This window comes from Pseudopodoces humilis, chromosome 1, assembly GCF_049639895.1.
Source record: "Pseudopodoces humilis isolate 2021_Gansu_Grassland_sample_001 chromosome 1, ASM4963989v1, whole genome shotgun sequence".
Taxonomy (NCBI): domain Eukaryota; kingdom Metazoa; phylum Chordata; class Aves; order Passeriformes; family Paridae; genus Pseudopodoces; species Pseudopodoces humilis.
The window spans coordinates 126,737,239-126,760,704 of NC_142200.1; the positions used below are offsets into that span (position 1 = coordinate 126,737,239).

General features: G+C 36.3%; 1 protein-coding gene across 1 annotated transcript in view; it reads left to right on the forward strand.

Moving 5' to 3' along the window:
* COL28A1 (collagen type XXVIII alpha 1 chain) overlaps positions 1–23,466 on the forward strand; it is a 60,644-nt gene that overhangs the window by 31,305 nt on the left and 5,873 nt on the right. Inside the window, exons 23-32 of the mRNA XM_014248780.2 lie at positions 137–205; positions 3,604–3,675; positions 5,141–5,209; positions 12,266–12,334; positions 14,317–14,385; positions 19,191–19,259; positions 21,174–21,254; positions 21,345–21,380; positions 21,561–21,597; positions 21,898–22,452. Of these exons, the coding sequence (XP_014104255.2) occupies positions 137–205; positions 3,604–3,675; positions 5,141–5,209; positions 12,266–12,334; positions 14,317–14,385; positions 19,191–19,259; positions 21,174–21,254; positions 21,345–21,380; positions 21,561–21,597; positions 21,898–22,452 (1,126 nt within the window). The remainder of the gene's footprint in view (positions 1–136; positions 206–3,603; positions 3,676–5,140; positions 5,210–12,265; positions 12,335–14,316; positions 14,386–19,190; positions 19,260–21,173; positions 21,255–21,344; positions 21,381–21,560; positions 21,598–21,897; positions 22,453–23,466) is intronic.

Consider the following 23,466-nt stretch of genomic DNA (forward strand, 5'->3'; position numbering starts at 1 on the left):
AACAGTGATTTCATGTTACCTAGCTCAAAAATTGTCACTGTAAGAAAGAACTGAATACTTGGTCTTTTCTGTAAAACTTTCAAAATTAAAACAGAATATAGTTAATATAATTCTGAATTTGTTTCTCTTTGGATAGGGGGATCCAGGAGACAAGGGACCACCAGGAGATGATGGACTTCCTGGAAATTCAATAATGGGACCAACGGTAAGAATTTTTAGACAAAAGCTAGAAAGTAACTAAGCATGAGACATATGCAAAACTCCTGTGAAAATGTAGACGCCACTTGAACCTTTTAAGTAAAGGAATTCACCAATTCTTCAACTTTTTCATCATTCCAGGTTATGTCTATTTTTAAAATAAACTTACTGTCTTTACAAAGAAGAAACACAAAATTGTATAAATAACATATATATATAAATTGTATAAATATATGTATAAATAATATGTATAAATTGTATAAATAGTCCAGTATACCTCACCCTGCAAACTTCCCATAGGAAGTCTTCGTTAGCAAGGCAGTTCTTCAAATTCACTTCTTCCCCTCTGACACACTTTGTATCATATTGAATGTCTGTCACTTGTGATTTGGGTTGCAGCTTTATTTAAGACTTCTGCCACTTCTGATAAGGGAGTATTTCAGGGAAAGGTACCATTCTTATTATCTCCTTTCCAGGATGAAATTGGGAACCTTCTTCAGAAACATCTTTTTTTTTCTTTTCATTCCAATTAACCATGTCTGCACATAAAATATTCCACTCAATTCTATCATTTCACTTTGTGGAAATATAAACAGTAGTCCCAAATTCAGAAACCAATTAGTTTATGTCTACCTAACACAATGTAGCTCAAAATATAACCACTTAATTCAATAGCTTTTGCATGATAACATTTTAAGAATACCAGTAATGGCATTCACTCCTGGCTTGACAGTTCTATCAGTACCCCTACTATAGGATGCTGAATAGCACATTGAACTATTCAGTAACTTGTATTTCTGATTTTAGAAAACTCTAAATTTCTTTTGTCTATAATCTAGAAATTACTTTATTACTCTTGTAAAAATAAGTGATGAACGTGACTTAATTGTCCAGTAAGGTCCTTAATCAATTAGGTTTTGATTATGACAGCTGTTTTATTTTCTTTATAATGATCATGGATGCAAGATGTATTTTTATATAAATTTTGATGTTGTTGTTTTGAAAGCATGTAGAAACAACTGTCTTTATATTACTGCTTTGGAAAACTACTTTAGAACCTGTCCTGGAAAGTCTGGAAAAGCAGATTAATTCATTTAGCAGACTATCTGTAGCATCAGGGGCATTTTCTTTCTTACCAGTGCACTGACTTACAGTCAGTCACTGTGATTATCTCTTCCAGACACCACAAAACTGTGGGAAGCAGTAATCACAGAATTACATCCACACCATCTCTTGTGTGACTGTTTAAAAAGCCCCAACAAAATAATCTGGACTAGAGAACTGTTTCTGATATAAGATTTGGCTGTAGATTCGGCCAAAGTAGATTTATAGCATTTATAGTTATGCTACTAATAGCAAATACAGACCCTTGACAAAATCCCAATTCTCACAGAAGACAAGTGCTAACATGTATTTGGTATTGACAGCGGCCTGCTAGGATTAAATGAAAACATCTGTTTGGCTGTTTTTTACTGTAGTGAGATTAGAAGTAAAAACAGATATGAACCCGTGATTCATGTTTTCCTTTCTTGTTAAGTAAAAATGTTACCAAACATTTCTAAAGCATTTTTCATTTTATCCACAATTTAAGAATTATGGATATTAAGAGTCACGAAGAGGTGAAATTTACTTCCCATTATAAAGCTATTTATGATCTAGAAGCATGCTGGTTGTTTAAATTTTTACAGAGGTGAATCAGAATTCCATCATTTGAAAATCAGGAGATGTGAAGAGACATCTTTGAGAGCTGTGACAGTTTGAATCTGGTGGTCAGGGTCTGTTTAAAGCCTCTCAGTGAAACTGTCCCATTGGATTCAAGAATGGATGTGATTCATACAGGAAGGACCTACTATTTAAAATGTACTTAGACATGAGGCCTGCTTGCATTGCTATCCACATTTCAGCTAAAGTAATTTCAGGGCTTCATCTTTACCAGAACATTGAGTCTACCTCGTAATTCTTCATTTACCTACCTGCTAGCCTAAACCTATGATGTATATCTTTAGGACAAAGCATCTCTTCCATTTTTCTGATAGGAATAAATTAGTTAATAAGAATAGATTATTTGTGTCTATGGTAGAGACATTCATGGGACAGGAAATTTTTGGCCTAAAATTTGTTTTTGTTGTATACCCAGCTGGAGTACAAGATGATTTGTTTTCCAGACATGGACATTGTATTCAGACAGACCAGCTGCTGAGGTCTGAGCTGCTAACTGGACTCTCTTCTTGGTTTCTTGAAGTATATTACTGTAGAAATTTGCAGGCACAATGCACAATGAAACAGTAGTTTTCTGTCCCATGTAGTTTCATTTTCCTTGTTATTTCCTTTTACTGGAGTAGACAGGGAAATATTTGTATATTTGTATGTAATTATTCTTGAGGATATGTTATACCTATGCACATTAACAACACTCAAGGACTTGTTCACAGCACTCTACAATGCTCTTTAGTAGAGCAAAACATTTCTTGGTTCTGTGGGACGAAGTGAAGGGTGTGGAGTTCTGTCTGTAGAGCCACAATATCCATACCATTGGGAGGGAGGTGGATGTGTGACCTGCATGCATCAGTGAGGATTTCCCATTGCAGGTGCTGTCATGTGAGCATCTACAGTACAGACCAAAAGCGTACCCTGAGAGAAAATGCATTTAGGAAGCAAAGAAATATATTTTCTTTCTGGATTCTGTGAACAGTCTATTGCAAGCTCAGTTACTTTTCTCATAAAATGTCAGGAAAACTCTCCCTGGAGTGAGGAAAGGGGAAAAGTTTGCTATTTGCATCTTGTCTGGCCATAAAAGGAAGCATTGAGGTTTTGCAGTTGCACAAACCTTTAGTGGGAGTCAGTGGAAGGGTGAACAGGAGTGATTATCTCTTGGTAAGAGAGCATTTTAGACGGATCATTTTCTTATAACTGTTTCATTTCTTTCTTTTCCTACTTTCCCTTGTAGAATGAAGTTTTGCTTTACTGTATGAGAGAACCAATGTGGTTACCTGGAAGCACAAAATGTGCCACATATAATTTAATATCATGTTTCAGTATTCTGAACTTAGTTATCATTGCTCAAACTAACCTCCAAACTGATACAGTTTGTTTTTCAAAATAAATTTAACTTTGTATGGGCTGAATATAAAGTCAATGCTCTGAAGATTTCTCTCTGTAACTACAAATCCAGAAATTAACAATTTCCTAATAAGAATTCTTATTCTTCTAAAATCTTAATTTGATTGAAACCACAATAAAAAAAAACACAGAAATTCCTGAACTTTGTGAATGAATTTCAAGAGTAACTGCTATTCTATATTTCAAAAAAGATTTTAAATAGCTTCCTTACATATTTGTTAATATTCTTTACACTGTGATAGTCCAGGTTGTGGAATAATTTCTGTCTTCCTATTTTGTGTTTAGGGAGACCGAGGAGTACCTGGACCACCTGGACCCCATGGAGAAAAAGGTGACAAAGGTGACAAAGGTGAAGCTGTAAGTACAATTTAAATTCTGTACTTTGTGTTCAACAAAAAACAAAACAAAATGAAACAAAAATTACTATGCAATAACTCGATATTTAGTTGCTTAGATTTAGTTGCTTAACTAAGTGCAATTAATCATTCTTTAGCTAATTTAAATGCTTCATGGATATTTTGAAGCCCTTTCCTAGACACAGCACCAGTTTACAAGCAATTGGAACTGGATATAAAGGGTTCTTGTTTCATTGTCATGAAAAGGATACCATCTAATTCCAAAAAAACCTTTATGGCTGCTCATGTTTAAATAAAATCACTGCTTTAAATTATTTTTTCTCCCTCCCTTTTCTTTACTCTTCTCTGATCAAGATTTCTAATACAATCTGCTAGACCAAATTTTGCAGCTTCAGTTCCTTGGATTTTCAGCTGTTTTTCATACTGGGAAGTTAAATCCTCTCATTTGAAGATTTTTCACTTCTTGCTTTTCTGATGGCTGGCTTCAGAGGGAATTAATACCTGAATGTTCCATCTGGCACATTCCACCACAAGGACATATCATCCTAAACTTCAGTCATCCAAAACCACACAGGCATGTTTGACCAGCCTCTCTCTTTTCCACTAGAAAGTGGAAATACTGTTACCATCCTTCAACCACCACATGTCAAACTTCCACTAGCACTATTTTCTTTATGTGTCTAATCCAGCTTTATTTCAAACTACAACCCTGCAAGCACTCCCAAATGCACTGAGGTGGGACCTGAGTGCTTCTAAATTTCTACTCAGCTCCAATTTCCTATCATTCAAACTGATGCTGAGGAGATCCTTTGGGATGAGAATTGTTACATAAGGCATTCACTCAGAATTCCCGGTGTAATGCCATGTACCTGACACATTTCATGCTGTGTAATGTGCAAAGGTTCTGCTGTGCTGTCTCATGGCAACATCTTTCCCATGCCCCGTGAGCTGGAAAGACCAACTTAATAAAGCACTGTCAGACATGGACAAGATTTATGTGTCTAAGTAGGTAGCAGGATGGGACAAAGCCTTCTGCCCTAGGAATGCTGCAAGGGAGCCTGGGAATGCTTCCAACAGTATGAAAGGCAGCTGAAGGGGAGGATGAATTGAGCAGGGAGGTCAGGAGAACAGGCTACCAAACACAAATACACAGAAGTATGTTAAGGTTACCTAACCCCTAAATTTAGGTGGGTTAGCTCTGGAATTGCAGCTGTCTAATGCTTGCAGCACATAAATCATGGAGCAATGTCTGCTTTCTCACTGTTTTCTCTGAACTGAGAACAATGTTCTTAAGTCAAGAGCTGTATTTTTTTTCCACCAATCTGAGTCTTTTTAGGTGACCACCTGAGACTGAGCATGGCTGTTGCTCAGTACACATCAGAAATGTGAAGAATTTATCTTCTTTGTTGAGGAGCAAAAGTACCTTTGGACAACTACTGACATGCTTTATTCCTCTGCTGTACCAGGGACCTCCAGGACCAGCAGGCCCTGAAGGACCAGCAGGACCAAAAGGCGTGGGAGATGCTGGACCAAAGGTATTTGTCCAATAGTAAAACAATCCACCTGACTTGTAAACAAGGTAGACATCTTCCAAAAAATGTGTTGGATAAGAATGACAAATATATGACAAGATGTTGCATTTCTCATCTCCTACTTTTCATTTCTGTTAGAAGAAAAGCTTGTGATAGACTTTTCTGATGTGACAGAAACTAGTTCTCGCTTTATCCTCAGACTGGATGGAATCTGCAGGTTTTCCATATATCCAAAGCCCAGGATGTTTCTAGATGCTGGTGGAAGTCAGGATCCAACACAAGCACAGTATTGCCTAGTAATTATGCCCTTCCTTTCTCTGGCAGAGAATCTCTCTGTGAGGGAGGAGGCCAAAAAATGAGTTAAGGGTTACATGGAGCTACTGAGATATCTTTTAAGTTGGTTTCTTAATAGAAGAGTATAAACTTTTATCTAAAATTAGATAAATTTTGTGAGTTTTGCCTCTATACAAATTAGTATTTGTTTAGAGCCAAAACTCACAAAAAATCCCAAGCAAACAAAAAAACTGATAAAGGGATTAGAAGTACAACACTGAAACACTTCCATGGTTTTTCATAAGAAACAGAATAGCTGAAGTCTTATAAAATTATAAGCAGTATGTAACTCACCTAAAAAGTCACATAGTAATTGTAATGTTATAAAATAATAATTGTTATGTTATAAAAAGTCAGAAAAAGAGACTTAAGACTGGAAACATACAACAAATTGCTTTAATATATCCCAGAGTGGTTTTATTGATGATTTCTTCATTGCATACGTGAAATAAGAAAAAAGGCAGCCTGTTGCAGGAGGAAGCAAAATAAATATTGCCCAAACAAGTTTTTTCCCAAACAGAAATTTCAACTTCGGTTCTCTGAACAGGAGAATTCAAGTTTAAAATAAACTGCAATAACCTTTCAAAAACATCCACAATAAAGGAAAAATTGAAGGACATACATTCTTAGAATGACTTGACTTTAGAATTACCACAGTAATCTGTATATTTCAAAACAGAAATATCAGACTTGATACAATGTGCTCTTACAATACATGATTTTTGATACTACAGAAGAACATTTCATTAAAATCCTAGAATCTTGTATGAAATTATCAAGTCAGATATTGAGAAAGATTTAACTTACGACTGCAGGATGTCTAGGAGTATTGTTGTGTCTGAATTGTTCCTTGCTTCCTAAATGAATAATTCTGGAAAGTAGTGTTTCCTAAAGAAAAGGAATTGGAAAGTCACATTGTCAAAAATATGATCTCCAACTATGATGTCATGGTTGAAGAATTAAGAAGTCCAAAAATATACATCACAACTTCAATGGGAATAGAGGGGAGTAATATCAATAAATTTTACTTAAATCCAAAATGGAAAGAAATACTTGTTTTTTAAGGGAAAGGAAACCACTAGAATAATTGCAGTGAAATTTCTCAGAACTGGAAGTTTTACAATCAGTGTTTGTGGCTGTGTTTCTGAAAAGTACCACAAATATACAACTATGCAGAAATGTTCTTAGGAAAATCATGGTGCCTGTTTAGTATCAGAGATTGAAAAGTGGGTCACGAGTCCATTCTGTTCTTACAGCCATGAATTAATGTAATTGCTGGGACAAGCAACTCTTCAGCTGTATAATTATCAGAAAAGTTCCAACCCAGATCAAGTATGATGGAAGCAAAATATGGAATCATTAGATGTATTGGGGATGAAGGGGTAAAAGGTGTAAATTAAAAGTAATTATGCCCAGTTTTTGCAGTGAACATGGCATCTAGTCTTTTTATCAGTAATTCTTAAGTCACTGTAAGTCTTGTGACAAAATAGGGTGTATATTTAATTACATCATAAGTTAGCTGTTATACGGCCTTAAGCTGAGACAGGGAGATTCAGATTAGATATTAGAAAAAAAATTTTCACTGGTAGGGTGGTCAAGCATTGGAATAGTTTTTCCAGGGAGGTGGTGGAGTCACCATTCCTAGAGGTGTTTAAGAGGTGTCTGGATCTGGCACTGCATGATGTTGTTCAATGGTTTAGGGGTTACTGTGGTACTGCCAGGTTGACATTCAGACTTGATGAACTTAGAGTTCTCTTCCAACCCTGGTGATTCTATGATTCTGTAGTACTTAGAGTTTCCACTTTTGGCTCTATGTTAATCATTGCCAGCTCTGAAGAGAGTTGTTCATATTCCTTTATAAAGACATCAAATCCTTGTTTGTTGGTCCCATCTCCATGAAGAGCATAAAAAATATCACAGTTCATCAAGATGTGTGGGGTGAATTATATTCATGGTGCTAATAAAAGGGGTTTATTGGTAGCATCTTTTTGTGAGGGGATCTGTGTTGTGGATAGTGGATATTATCAATTGATAATAAATATTATCAATAAATAATAAATAATAATCAATTGATAATAAATTCAGCAAAAAGGCCTGTTACTGTGACAGATTTGACTAAGCAAAGATGAAATAGCTGAGACCAGGATGTGAGGTTCTAATTATTTCATTATATTTAATATAATAGTACATGGAATGTCTAGTAATAGATTCTCTTATCCTTATCTTAGGCAAAACCAAACTGATAAATAGTTCTCACTATTCTCATGTTTCCTGACAATTCCAGGTCAGATCAGGGTTGCTATGTAAATTAAAAAGTATCTTATTTCCATCAAGTCATCTCCGTTGTCACAAAAATTGTCAGAATTAGGTGGTTTGAATCTAAGGTCCAAGTTGTTTTAAAACACAGCCCTGCAGAGTAGCTGCCTTTGCAAGTAACACAACACAATTAGGGCAAATCATGCTTACACCAAATTTTGTATGAAAAGTTTTCATGGATCTACATGTTTCATTTGTGTTACAGTGTGATACTGCCCACCAAACCTGCCTGCTCAGAGTAATGCTTATCTAACACTCTGTCAGATAATAAAAAATTCAAGAGTTAAAAACGTCTGGTAAAAAATTTAATTTGTATTTCTTACCTTAAAATAGGTAGGCATCTTTTTGATGATGTCCCTAGATTGGTGTGTTAGCCATGTTCAGTGAAATTTGTTTGATTTGTTTGATCTGTTGTTCTATAGAGAGTGAGCAGCTGTAGTTTTCACAGTGTGTGCGTGGTGCACCAAAGCAAGCATTATCTAACAAGATATAACATGTCTGATTTGCTTCTTTTTATCCACACCAGACATAGTAAAGAATGCACTGGAAAGAAAGAAACTAAAGATATAAACATCTCTTCTCATTCCCTGATTTTTTCGCTTCTGTTTGCCCATATTACATTCTGAGTTTTTAATCTTTGCATAATGTTTTGGTAGCAAAGGTGCCACAAGGAAAAAGAATTAATTTTAATTGCAATAATTCCCCCAGAAATTAGTTCACAAAATAGAAAATATTCTGGTATTTTCAAAATAAATGTAAATGCGTTGGCTACCTGTTATGACTCCCACCAAAAAAAAAATTAAAAGAAAAAAGCAAGAACAGCAACAATCTCTGCATATAAAAAAAGAACATTTATTTGATAAAAGAGGCTCATAAATTTACACACTAGTTAATTTGAAATTCCTTTGAGGATCATTATATAGGAATGTTCCACTCATCTGAATCAAAGCTCTGTTCTCTCTGCTTTCAGAAATGGCTCACATATGTGCACACTGCTAGACAGGAATTTTATGTATCATAGGTCAAATTCACATGAAAACAAAATTGGAACATGTGGGATGCATTCAGTCCTGGCAGAGCCCTATTTTCTGTAGCATTAAAACAGAAGCACATAATGTCAGAATATAATAAAAATTTGATTTAAAAGCACTGTTGCCAACTAGGGGGTGAGTTACAGACATTTGAGAGCAAGAGCCCAGCACTAGAAATAAAGCAAGTAACTGGATAGCAGAAAGATTATTAAAATCCTTAGCATAGTCCCTAGTGCATGAACATTTGGGCTGTATCCAGTTGCAGTATAAACAACTTTTGCAGCTTGGGGCTTGCCTATTTGAACTAAAATGTGGAAAGTAGAGATGCAATACCTTTTTTTAATAACATGTTGTTCTTATATATACTGTTATATCCATTAACTCTCACTAAAGAGAGTATTGCAGTGTCTGCTGTATGTTTCAGTATCAAATACACATACTTCACGGTAAATGAAGTATATATATTGGAAAATCCAAGATTTATGTTTCAGTTGACCATTAGGGCATTTAATGTTTTTTTTTATTGAAAAAAAGGTACAGAATAGACATTGGAATCCCACACTTTACCGTGTCTTGACTCAGCTCTTTATTTCTTGCTTCAGTGGTGTTTTTCTAGTTCACTGTTTTGCTGATGGTGTGAAGCTCGTCTATAAGCACAGTACAGGAAATAAATTAGACTTCATCAAAGAACAGTATTAATCGTTTTTGAAATGAATTCCCTGAAGGACAGTTTAGTATGACACCTCAGGAAAAAGAACTGCTCCACTTCACAACTCATAAAGCAAAATAAAAGTCTTTTTCTTTAAACCAAGAAATGCAGAAACTGTGAGGATTACTATAAAGCTCTACAAAAGAGCTTTTCAATGAGACATCTGGTATTAACTAAGCATGTGAGGCTAAAATTCAATCCTTCACCTGCAACGACCCTGTGGAAGACTGTGTTACCCATGGGAGGAAGAGGCAGATGACTTCAAGTCACCCTTAGGCTGTTTTTGGTCAGGACTGGTCTAAGAGCAGGTTGTAGGTGTACTGGGTACTGGGCCATAAGGAATCATTTATATTTGGTAACCTCCCATTTAGTTTCCATCACATCAGCTCACAGGTTGTTTTGCAGCATTCCAGGATCTCCTAAAAAAGTACCTTTTAATGTAATATCTGTATCTCTTATCTCTAGCATTTGTGGCAGATTTCAGAGGGAAGCTTGGACAGGGAAATCTTTGGCTGCTCTGCACAGCTTCTCTTCATGAAGAGTTATCCTACAAACAGCTTAAGATTGTGATTTGTGGGGACATTGATAATTAATAAATATTCCTTTGATAACAGAAGGTACTAGATAGGAAGATGGATACATTGCCAATGTCTTGGCTCTTTGCATTGGCAAGGAAGGTCTGATACAAAAGCTTTAGGGCATCTGAGGGAAAAATTTCCTCCCAACTGAACATGGCACTTAGTTTTATCCAATCACCCTGGCACAGCAATTTAAAGCTAAGAGCATCCATATACCATGCCTATGTCCTGACTCAAACTGGCCAATCTCCAGTGCTTTGTATGAAAAAGGAAATTATATTCAAAAGCTAAATGTTACATCAGGAAGGAAAGCATTATGAACTTAAATTAAGCCTTACCCTTTGTAATCAGAGTTTCCACCTCTCCAAATCCCTCAAACTTGAGCATAGTTTGGGCCCTAGGATGTTTGCATAATTAGCACATATGTTGGGACTTAACATGAGAGTATCATAGCCATAGATTTAAAAATACAGAATGGAGTGATGTCTTTCTAGAGACTGAACCTTTGGGAATTTCTTTCTTGGACTGAACCTAAAAGCAGTCACTGTAATGACTGCACACATTCTTCTCAGAATGTAAAGAAGATCAGTAGAAAATTCTGTTTGATTTTTGTTTTCAATCTGTTTGATATGTCATTTCATTTCATCTACCACAACTCAAATGACATCTGTGATTTGTGATTTATAGTTGCACCTCTCTCCTAGATCGAATGCTCCCTCTGCAGGCACAGCCTTTTCCAAGTGCAAAAATAAGAACAGTTAAGAGTTTTTATACTGATTTCTATTACTTTTGTCAAGAAATACAATTTCTTCTGCTCTGCTTTTTAATATATTGGATGATCAACAGCTTCTCAGTGTATTTCTTTACTTGCACTTGTCTGCATAGGAATAGGTTTAGGAATATCCAGCTAAACACAATTCAAAATATTCAGCATCTCTAACTTATTAGTTATAGACTTCTTTTTTCTTTTCAAGGAATAGATGGTACTTTTCTAGTAATCATGTACTGAATGTGTGCCTATTCTCTCATTTGTACAATCACATTCTGAGGAAAATAAAACTGCCATGTCTGTCCCTGGGCATTCTTCCTATCACTAATGTTCCCTGACATTAGTTTTTTTACAAAGGGTAAGGCTTAGACTAAGTTCATAATGTTCCCAATCTCCTTTGCTTGGTTTGTCTGCAACACAAGGGGCAGTACCAGGTGCTGTTACACTCATTTTCTCCTGGCCAGACAGCTGCTGCCTTTTCTCTGCCTGGTAGTTAAGGGATGAGTCCCCTCTGGGTTTTCTTTGTTCTTCAGTAAAAGTAAAAATTGAATGTCTCTCCATTACCCAACCTACAACTACCACCAAAACTGTTGAAAATTAATATGGTCAAGGCCTGTACATTTCTGATCAAGTTGGCTGAAATCAACTAATGAATTCAAAATATACTGGAAAGGAAAAAGGGAACCAACACAGACAAGCAGAAGCACAGGCAGAATACATCACTTAAGCCTAATTTCCTTCTGAAATCAAGGTAAATGTTGAGGATTTTTTTATAAAATGGGTGCTGTTCTTTTTATTCATCTATATTGATGCTACTAAAATTAATTTAGTTTTCATAAATGCCTAAATTTGACAGTTCTGGAAATTAAATGTCTCTACTGTTAGAACAAAGCACTGTGTCAGTAAAGAGGATCATGGTCACAGTTCCGCTAGTAAGCTCCCTGTCCATCCTGGTGTGTGCCTGCAAAATGTGATGGAAAATGCTGGTGTTTCCAAAGGGGTTTGCCTTTTTTGGTTTTTTTGGGTTTTTTTTCAGCTGATAAGCCTGCGAAGTGGAGTTCTAACTCTGTTGGGAAATAGGGAAATAACGTTCTTCACCTAGAGATTAAATTATGTGGGAGCCTGTATTTTGAGCTGTTCGGGTTTTTTTGGTTTTTTTGTTTGGTTTTTTTAATACCTATCTGTAAAGCAGGTGTTTATTTATGTAGCATTTGTTTGGCTTGTTTCTTAAACTCAGCCATTTGACTGCTTTGTACATGGATGGAATATGTAACATTTTAACATTTACTGGGTGTTGACTGACATTTCTGTGACTATTTTCAGGGAGACCAAGGAATTAGAGGCCATCCTGGGCCACCAGGGCCTCCAGGATGGGGAAGCATGGGTCCCAAGGTTGGTATGGTGTGATGTTGAAGGTTTTTGTGCTCTTTTGTGATGCTGGCAGCCAGACCCTGATCTCTCAGACTCCAAACGATCTTCATCGGTTGTTGATTTACCTTGGTGCAGCTTCAGGAGAAATCAAGCATGTAAACATGATCACTAACCATACACTTCTACCAACTGGATTAGGAATAGTTCTAATGGGATGCAAATTGCGTTTGCAGCTAAGCTTTATGAGATTACAACTGGAGATTGAGCAGAGCTATCAAGCTGGTAAATTACTTAAATGATGCATTTCTTCTGCTTGTATCTATCCTGTTTCCAAGATATTATTTCATGCTGGAAAATATGTTAAATATGAGTTTTATGTTTGCAATTTTTGCTCAATCAAATTAAATCCAATTGATTTTGTTATTAAAACCATTAGGAAAGAAATATGAAAACAAAAAGTTAATTCTATAAGCAACCAGCATGCAACATCTGGGCAATTTTTCCTCCCTCCACTAAAGTGATTTGTAGTTAAAAAGAGACATACTGATAAGAAAAGAAATCCAGTACTTTCCCGGATTTCTTTATTACAGGTTGATCCATCATTTCTTTTTACAAAGCCAGTGAGAAGAAACATTGTGTATATTTCTCCACTTTCTGTTAGTTTATAGATACAGCTTTGTAACTTTTTGCATAATAGCAGAGAGGAACAGAACTTGCCAGTGCCATTTTGTATAAAGTAATATCTGAACGAAGAAACATTGCTATTACCAACTCCAAATACACAGTAAGCGACAGGGCATGAATACTTTTTCAGGATGTGTCTGATTTTAACTTGCTTCCTGAAAGCTGCAACAATTTCAGTACCTTGGTAAATCGTGGGGACAAATGATTTGAAAAGAGTAAGTCTGGATGACGATGTAGTCCCTCTTCTATGAGGAAAGGCTGAGAGAGTTGGGATTGTTCAGCCTGGCAAAGAGAAGGCTTTGTGGTTGAGATGACCCACCCTTTATGTATATACATATATAAACAGTATTTTTCACAAGAGATTTTATGGAAACGTGACAATTTTTTTTCTGCAGAGATGATAATGATGACTTTTCAAACCTCACTAGTATCTAGAAGTTAAATATTTAGAATTATAAATTTGTATTTCATGATGACCAAGTTTTCTTGTACTTCTGCCTAAATATTCAACATATACTTCTAGGTAATATACATACCACTGAATGATTTCCACTTACTGTACTGGAGCACAGTGATTATTTATTATAAGAGATTAAACAAAAGTCCAACCTGAGCTTGACAGAAACTTTTATGAAGCTCAATCAAATTTTGAAAACTTTTTCAATTAGAAACAGATTTTAAAAAAGGAATATCAGCTGTTTAGTTTTGATGTAATCAAGAGGATATACTTCTCTTTGTCACTTTGAAATGTTAGATTAACCTGCCTGCAAACACAGGGGCTCTGCCTGACTTTGATTGTACTGATACAAATCAGCATGTGCTGCTTTGGCTTTTCTCTCATCCCTTCCCACTTAGGATTTTCTGAATGACTGGTGCTCCTAGAGGCTGTGGCACCACGGGGGCTTGGCATATGCCCATAGTACCCAAAAACTAGCTAAAAGGCCTGGCAGATTTACTTACATTAGGTTTTATTGCGCTGGTCCTTTGTGCCTCTGCCGTTGTGCCTCCCTTTTGTAATTGCACAAAGCTGTTCTGTAGACATGGTTTCTGTCATCTTCTGTGTGGGGAAAAATGAGGGAAATACCACTCTGTGTCATGAGTAAATTTTATTCTTTCATTATTTTCAGATTAATTCTTCCTTTACTTTCCTGAGAATTTGCCAAGGATAATTACTAAGACCCACAGTGAGAAACCATGAACCAAGGAACAATTAGAACTAGAGTCTTTGACATGGTTTTATTTTTTTACTTGCAGTGACTTTGGGATTATTTCCAGAGTGTTTACCTCCTAATCCTTTTTTGCCTTACTGACTGTTATAGGGTATTATGGGACGTAAAGGCTTGCCTGGTCCACCTGGCCCCCCTGGTATCAGCATACAAGGAGACAAGGTAATCCGGGTTAATGTGATATCTGTTCAATTTCTTCTGAAACTGTTTCTTAAAGAAATTAATTGTATTATTTCCGTCTTTGCCACTAGATCAGTGAACTCCTGCAAATATTAATTTTACACTTAATATTCACAAGATAGCAATATTTACTTTATTTGCTGTGTTTTCAGTATTGTTTGCACCCAATTGCTCTCCCATTGTTCTTGCCATTAAAGATTTATTTAATCTGGAGAAAAAAGGCTTTTCTCTGCCACATCTTATTGATTTACTTAGATCTGTAGCTTCCTCTGTGTTGCACTTGTAAAAGGCAGTAACAGAGATCTACTTTGGCAAAATAAGTTAAACCAGAATCTAGGAATATAAATGAAATTAGGCAGTCTCCCACATAATTGGGTTTTTACTCACCCAGTTCCAGCCACAACTTCTCCCCTTAAAAGGAGAAACACAAACATGACAACATATTCTGAGCACTCAGTTGTTAAATTGCCTTGTCCTATATGCATGGAAAAATTTGTTAAAACTGGAGGCTCCAGTGGAGAACAACCCAAGTTTCTCTTGTTTTCCTTAAATCAGTTTGCTTAAAAGTGAGCATATGATTGAATATTTCCGTTAATCAAGAGTATTGTGCTCAGGTCTCCAACTCTAAGTGGTCAACCACCAGTGATTCAGTAAAAGGGGCAATATTCTACTTTGGTTAGAAAAGGTGCCTCTCCATACTGTGATTTTGGGTGTAGATAGTAAAACCATGAGGGAATTCAGTGGCAAATAGGTCTTCATTGGAAAACAGTGACAGTCTGCAACCAGTAATCAAATTTAAGAAAATGTATGTTGTTTGCAAAAAGATTCAGAGGAGAATCTTTCTTTGGTCCATTGTGGAATTACTTCATACAAGCTTTACCAGAAAAGCAGATTCCTTCAGAATTTATTTTGTTCAGGACTTTGATTACATCTTCAATGTCTTCCATTTTTATATTTGTGTTCCATTGTTTCTGGTTTTATTCCACAGAAGGCTCTTCCTTTTTTCTCTGAGGTGTTTTACAGCATAAAAACATACTTTATTATGTTCTTTGTTTTTTCCTTATTGTATAACTCCCTTTTATAGGTTCTGACTTATCCTGTTTCCAAACTTTCTTAGACAGAGATCTCTACATGGTTGAGTCATGACTCTTTAGACCTTTGTTTCTGATCTGTTTTCAATTTGGCACTGTATTAATTGTTATCAGTAATCACAAAGCTAATACATATTTTAATGTGAGGACATGAAAAACTCCTTATTTTCTTTCCTCTTTTTCCTTTGTTTGCTGAATCTCCATAGGCTCTTTGTTCTATTCTTGTGAAAACCGGAAAATTTTTTGCCATCTCTCTATCACTTTATGGTATAGGTAAACTCCTTCCTGTCTGCCTTTAATAAGAATTTCTGCTGACTCTCCAGAATCTAATATTTGGGATATATCTCTGTTAATTCTATGGTATTTGATGTTAATTATAAAAGCACTATTTTCATTCTGGACAAAAATGTTTCAGTAATCAAATGCATCTGATGATACATTAAAAAATATACAGTTTCACAATATTTTTCTGTTCCTGTGAGAAGATAAGGGTTACCCAAAATATGCTCAGTGTGCACATATACACCCCTCTCTCTCTGTCTCTCTCTTTATACATATTTAGATACACACAGATGTATATCTGGATGTTATGTTTACACTGCTATGAGTAAATATCTAAAGCATGTTTTACTAGTGTAGAGAACTCAGTTTCAATATGGAAGATTTCCAGTGGAAGAACACACTGACACACTGTCAAACAAAGGCATGTTTCTAGTGCAAGGATGTTGGAAAGTAATGTGTCCTTGTTATGAAATGTCTTTGGGTTTGAGAACAAAACTGTAGTGATATGGTTGATCAAACTCAGCTGCTGCTGTTTCTGTAGCATTCCGTGAACTGTGCAGGTACGATTGGTCTTGTCATTTCTATTTTCTTCCCTTAACAATTGCCTTGTAAAATTATGATTATATTTATATAATTCTTGGGAACAGCTTATTTCTGAGCAACTTTTGAAACTGTCTTGCTCTGGCAGTGCCAGTTTCTTCCACACATAAATGCTTGTTGATCTTCTTCTTGTCCTTGTATCTCTTCACACATCAAACTTCATTCTTTTTGGCCACTTTTTATCAGATTAAAGATACTCTGCTCCTGCATTTGAGCTTTCAATATCACTCCAAATATTTTTTTTTATATGTAGAGAGAGATCTTGGTCTGTATATGGTAAGAACAGAATGCCAAAAATGAGTTGGTTTTCTAGTTACTGTATGTTGATAGCTATATTCACAGATCTTCTTTCTTTGTGCTTGGTTCCTTTTCAAAACCACAGTCTAGACATTCTCAGATCTGCACTCAGTTCATTTTGGTAGTACTGGTAGTCAAGTTTGAATTTAGTTATGTACATGGATTGAACTGTCAAAGCCATAAATATTTTTAGATTAGTACAGCACATTTCTTGGGTTTTGCTAAATGTACTGTTATGGAATCTGTGACAAACCTTTCTAATGTTGATTGATATTTGTTGCACAAGTAGAGGAAGCAGGATTTGGTTCTGCAGTTGATGTTTTAAAGGATGAAACTCACATGTGTGCTTGTGAGAAGTGTCAGCTATATGGGTATGAATTTACTTAGAACAGTAGGCCTCATTCAGTTTTCATTGTCTGAACACCATCCTAACAATGTCAAATGGGCAATAACAAATGGCTGCAATAAATCTACACTTTTGTTGTGTCTGACATTCATTACTAGAGAAGAACCACTGGAATACACAACATATCCTGAGTTTGGTCCATATGCATGTGCTCTGCAGTCCTGCAGAGGTGTTAACCAGGAAGCTGTGAGATGACCTGAGAGGGAAGGAGAGTCTGTCCCAGATCTGAACAGTAAGCCTTGAAACAAACCGCCACACCATTTCATTGTGTTTAGAGGCCATTTGCTTTAACACCTAAACAAGGTCCCCAAGAAGCACAATCCCGCTAAAAAGTAACTTAAAGGAAATTAGATAAAATAGTCACTGTGAGTTCCTGTGACAGTGCAAAATAAATTGCTTTGTTCATCCCATCGCCTTGGGAGTATTTCCTGTTTACAGGAAATCCCCCTAGTGCATCAGCTATGTAATGTGATACAGCCACCGTTCTCCAGTCTCCAGTGTCTACATAATTGTATGTGAATTGCTGCTGCTGTAAGAAACTGGGGAGAGAGGAAGTTCTGCTTACAGAGGCAAGAGGCTACTGGATAGCAGGTCAGGGTAGTCCTGGTGGCAAGCAGAGCATTTAATTCCCCCAGTTGGGGCTAGTGGACCAAGAGGTACTCACAGGGCAAGGCTGTGAAAGCAGTGCTCCAGTGGAGATGTGGATGGTGGAGTGCCTTGGATACTTTTCCCCAGCATGGGAAGACATGGTGGCAAAACCACAATGCACCCATGTGCAAGCAGAAGCTTCAGCAGGCTCAGACAGATATGGAATTTGGACAGGGAAAACCATCCATGGACATGACTTGTACACTGTGAGAAGCTGCATCTCATTACCTAACTCCTGGTGAATTCCCAGCTCCTGGGAGGCAGGAACCCTCGGTACAAGGAAGAGAAGGTTGGCTTAGGTGTGCAGTATGCAGCTGTTTCTTTACCTGCAGAAATCCATAAGACCCTATCCAGCTCAGCAGGAGTAGTCAGTGATCAGTCCTGCTGCAATGGTGTACCTTAGGTGATGGCTGGATAAACTTGGAAACACTTTTGTATTTCCTGGTCTATTATGAGCAATATGACCCTTTTAAGCCCATTTGTGAGCACCAATATAAGCATTAAAATAAGATGCTTTAGAGGGACAGGGAGAGCTCTTCACTGAAAAATAGAACTGACTAACCCTGTACTTGCACCTCATAGTCAGGTTTGATACATGTGGTAACTGCTTCTGATCTCACTGACATTCTCTGGAGCTGGTTTTGGTATCTGCATCAGGAACTGCTGTTATGTGAATTATGTATGTAATGTGAATTTTGGTGAAGCATTTATGTACCAGGAAATAAAATCACTTCTATCTGTGTTTAAAATGCATACAGCAGTTGATCTATAAAAAATATTTGTGTTACCCTATTAAATAATGCAAGAAAGTTTCTGGAAGCCAGAAGCTATGAAGAATTTTCTGTGTGTATATAACAGCCATGTTTTATAACATTGTGTGCCCACACTGCTAGCATGAGCATGCTTTTTAAGTCTAACTACATACAGAAGGGCATGTGTAGCAATCCTTATAAAAAGTTTTGAGCTTTTTAACTGGACTGATAGTGTCTTTTGAAGTAATAGCAGAAAGATGTTCTGCTTTCCACACTGTGAAGAGTAGAGATGTATTCTTAATTACTTAAGATCAGAAAAAAAAGTCTGCCCTGCAGAGGTCATGAATGTGGTTTTTTTAGAGAAACTTTGGCTTGGATCTCATTTTATTGCTTGTAGACAGGATGAATAACTCTGAGCCTCTGAGAGATTATTTTTGTCTTTCATCTCTTTCAGTGGAATGACAATTTTTTATTTTATTAATCAGGCATAAACTCTTCATAATATACTTTATAAGGTTCTCATGTATGTTCAGAATCATAGCCAATTGCTTGTTTTTATTGCCTTAGACCACTTTTTTCTTGAAAATTGTGTGCTTCATCCCATAGTATAATATCTGGCTTTTTCTATGATGCAGAGTGTTCAAAAGTGAACGAGACAGCATAGATTTTACATTAATTTTCAGTTAAACTTAAATGTCATATTCTGTTCAGGGAGAAAAAGGAAATAAAGGTTTTCCTGGACCAAAAGGATCAGTAGGAACTGGCCTTCCTGGACGAAAGGTAAATCCTAGGTTTGCAGTAAGGAAAAAAAAGAGAGTTTTCTTCCTTTATTGGTTATTTGGTGTGACAGGTCTTTGAAGAGAAACAGAAGACAAAGACATTACCTTATATAACTAGCAAGGTAAGTACCTACTACTCACTGTCAGCTTTGAAGTCTATGAAAATCCTAATGGTCACTAAGGATCAGATTACAAAGTAGGATGCAGAATGAGGTCATACCCATTAGCTGAAGAATAATTCTAAGTTATTAAAACTATCTATTCAGTTATTTTTTATATTCTTCAGGTATTACAAAATATCCTTTTACTTGCCAGGCTTCAACAAAAAAAGGGAATTTCTTTATGATTAATGTCATTTAAGGGCTTTGACTTGTTTTTTAATATGATGATTGAAGCCCAAGCTTGAATCTTTCCTTACTGAATAACTTCTTGTTAGAATTTCCTACACTTAACTATTTACATCTAACAGCTTGGGAGTTTTTATGTGAATATAAAACTCTTTCACAGAGACTCAAATTTCTGCCTCCTAGTTCTATTTTCACTCACATTCCAAATGCCACATACTATAATAATAACTAGCTATATTTTCACTGATCTTCATATTCAGCTTGTATGTTGACTAATCTTTGTAATCCAATGTAAATCTCTCCAAATACTCACTTTTTTGGTTGCTATTACTATAGCAGACTTGTCATACATGAAAAGGAATTGTTTAGTTCAGAAGGAATTTCCTATATGTACCATAAAGATCAGGTTTTAGTGTATCTAAGTGTAAGAAAGTAGCACCACCACCACAGTCAGCAAATCATATTTGCTTTCCTATTATTATTAATGCTGACATTAACTTAGATGATGTTAGATTCAATTCATGGACGAGTAATGGAAAGTAATATCCTTTGCTGGATATTATGATTTTGTGAAATAGAATAAGAACTGTTTTCCAAGACCTTAGTTTAAACTGGTTTCCTTAATGTTGTGAAGGAGCTATTTACAATTATCAGATTTACAACAGTTTGAATAAGATCAGAATCAGACTGATAATGTCAAAAGGGTTCTTTAAAACCGGTAGCAATCACCACAGTGAAGGCTATCACACAGGAGTTACCTGTTTGATTCCGTTGGCTGGGTAATAATGAGGAATAATATCAAAATGAACAGTAATCTAGATAAATTCATAAACTTCAAAATTTCAAGTGAAATGTAAGCTGGTAAGTAATTTCCAGAGAGAAGTAAAAAAAAAAACTGTCCTGCACAATCTTCATCTTGAAAAAATGTCTAATTTAGCACCTGAATCTTATTTACAATGTTTTATTCCGTTATGTGAAAACTCTCTCAGAATGTTGAACCCTCTCACTCTTTGGAAGTCAAAAAGCCTAGTCAGTTGAGGGAAAAAGTGCAAAATTTCTTCTAAATGTGAAACATTGTATTTTCCAATGGGTTTAACAGTCCAAGCATGCCTCTTCATTTGTCTTTAGAAAGCTCACAGGTTTTCATTTGGCTTTTATGCAGAGCTGCTGTGAGTTTCAGCACAGTGGTTGACCTGAAGCAGTTATATCTCTCCTTGAGTCTAAATTAACATAGATCCAGTTTACAAACATTGTTTTAGAATTTAAGAAAATCAAAGGACAGAAAATATTATATATTCTTGACTTTTGCATACAGATGTCTTTACTCCCTCTATGGAACTAAGGTAATTTTTCATTAAAAAATCTTAAAGACACTTTTACTGTACGTTTTGCTTTCTCTGAGAGCCTGCATTCTGATATTCTCCTTATAATTCATACAAGATAAACCATTAATAAAAAAATCAAGAGCCAGAAAATTTATCTTTAAAGCTCAATGAGCCTTACTTTCAGCTCTGACAATTAACAAAACTGGAGCTATGATTGTATTTAATACAGTTGTTTTAAATTAGGGAGACTATGGTGATAAAGGTGATCCAGGGAGCAAAGGTGCCAAAGGAGAAATTGGAGACCCAGGACCTCCAGGGCCAAGGGTAAAACATGTTTTAATGTTACTTAAATTTACACAATAGAAACTAGAAAAATTTGGCTATTGTTAATTTTCTCGCTCTACGTGTTTTCAGGGAATTGGGGGAATAAAAGGTGAACCTGGTCTTTCGGTAAGTAGGTAAATAAATTATTTGTAGCAATAGTAGTTCATCTGGGGAATATATTTAAAGGTTATGTGATCTTACACAAGGCTGTTTATGAGATACTTCATTGCCTATATTTTTGTAATTAAATAAATATTTCAACATTCTTAACACTAGATCACACAACAAATTAATACTCTTTTTCAGAGGGAAGATGTTATCAGACTTATCAATGAAATATGTGGTAAGCATTCCAGTATGGAAAAAAAGTAGTTGTGACAAAACACAGTGTATTTATATTGACTGAGTGGATTTTTCCTCCGCGTGTTTTTGTGTCAGGATACCACTGCTATGGAAACAATGCTCACTAGGTTACCAGAGCTATATCTAAACTAATTTGGTCCAGCTCTGTTTCTGTGATCAATACCAGTAACTAGAAATCAATTAATTAACTGAGTTTTAACTGTGTTAATCTGATGTATGAGTTCAACTCATTTTTTGAAGGTGGTTTCTCGTAAGATGTCTGAAATGGTTATTCTTCTAGGCTGTGGTATCAAATGTAGAGTGACACCACTGGAACTAGTATTCGTCATTGACAGCTCAGAAAGCGTTGGACCAGATAACTTCAATATTATCAAAACCTTTATGAAAACATTCATTGACAAAGTTTCGGCCAACCACGCTACAACCCGCATTGGAATTATCAACTTCAGCCACAGGGTGGACCTGGTGTCTTCTCTGAAGCAGTACACAAGCAAAGAGTATCTGAAATCAGCTGTTGACAAGATGCCCTACTTAGGAGAGGGCACATACACAGCTTCTGCTATCCAAGAGGCCATTCACCTATTCCAGGCCGCTCGCCTGGCAGTAAGGAAGGTGGCTGTTGTAATAACAGATGGACAGGCTGACAGTCGTGATAAAGTACAACTGGATACTGTAGTAAGAGAGGCTCATGCTACAAATATTGAGATATTTGTCATTGGGATTGTACAAAGGACTGATCCTCACTACGATGATTTCCTAAAAGAAATGCAGCTCATTGCAACAGACCCTGATGAAGAACACGTTTATGAGATAGACGACTTCATAACGCTTTCAGGTAAAAGAAACTATTTCAGTAAGACGAAACTGGAAATGACCATGTAAGGGAGTTTGGTCTCTCCCATGGCCAGGCAAGGCAGCCTGCTGAGTGGCAGCTTTTATTTCTCTTTTGGAGAAAGCTCGCTCTTGTTTTGCATCACCTTTGGCCAAATGAAACTTGTGCCAAATTTTTACCTCTTGCAGAAACAATAAACCAGTGAATATCAGTTTTCTAAGCCTGGGTCTTCTTTGGGATGCTTCTCTTTTGTGAGAGATTGCATCAGCCTTCCTTCACAGTCCTTTGTGCTTGGCCATAGTTTCATCCTAGAGAGATGCAGATTTCCTTCTGCTTTGACATAACATCTTGAGCCCTTTCTCTTTCTTTTGAGTCTTGTCAGTCTTGGAATCCCTCCACTCTCTCTAACAAGCACTTTCTCTTTTTTTGTTTTTTTTGGGGGGGGATTTCTTTGGGTTTTTTGTTCGTTTGTTTGTTTTCTGAAAGCCATAAAGGAAACCTATGCTTTCAGCCTGATTCCAGTGAAAAAATGGTGGAGCCACAAATGAGGGAATGGGATATGATAGACATGGTATATTTCAATGTATGTGGCTTGAAAAAAATCTGTGGCTATAGGTGAAATCAGGAGAAAATCCAGAGGAAATCTATAATGACCCATAAAGAAAAAGGTACATTGATCTAGACTAACTGTAGACCAGCCTGTACTTTTCCTGAGCATAAACTTTTTCTGCTATGCTGAGATTATGAATGAAGTTAACTCTGGACTGAAGGCATTAAGACGAATCCAGGCTAAAGTCTCATCCATGCTGGGATTAAATTTAAGGCTTAGACTCCAGCATTCAACATAAAAATATTCCCAGTCCCTGTTTTTTTTTGTTTTTACAAATAAGTAGAAAACTGTTTCCCAGTTTTTCTTTCTTACATGTAAACACTTCCTTGCCTTCACCCTCATTTTTTTGACTGTTTTTTTTCTTCTCTGCTATGTTTTCTACTTCCTAGAGGGACTTGGTATTTTTA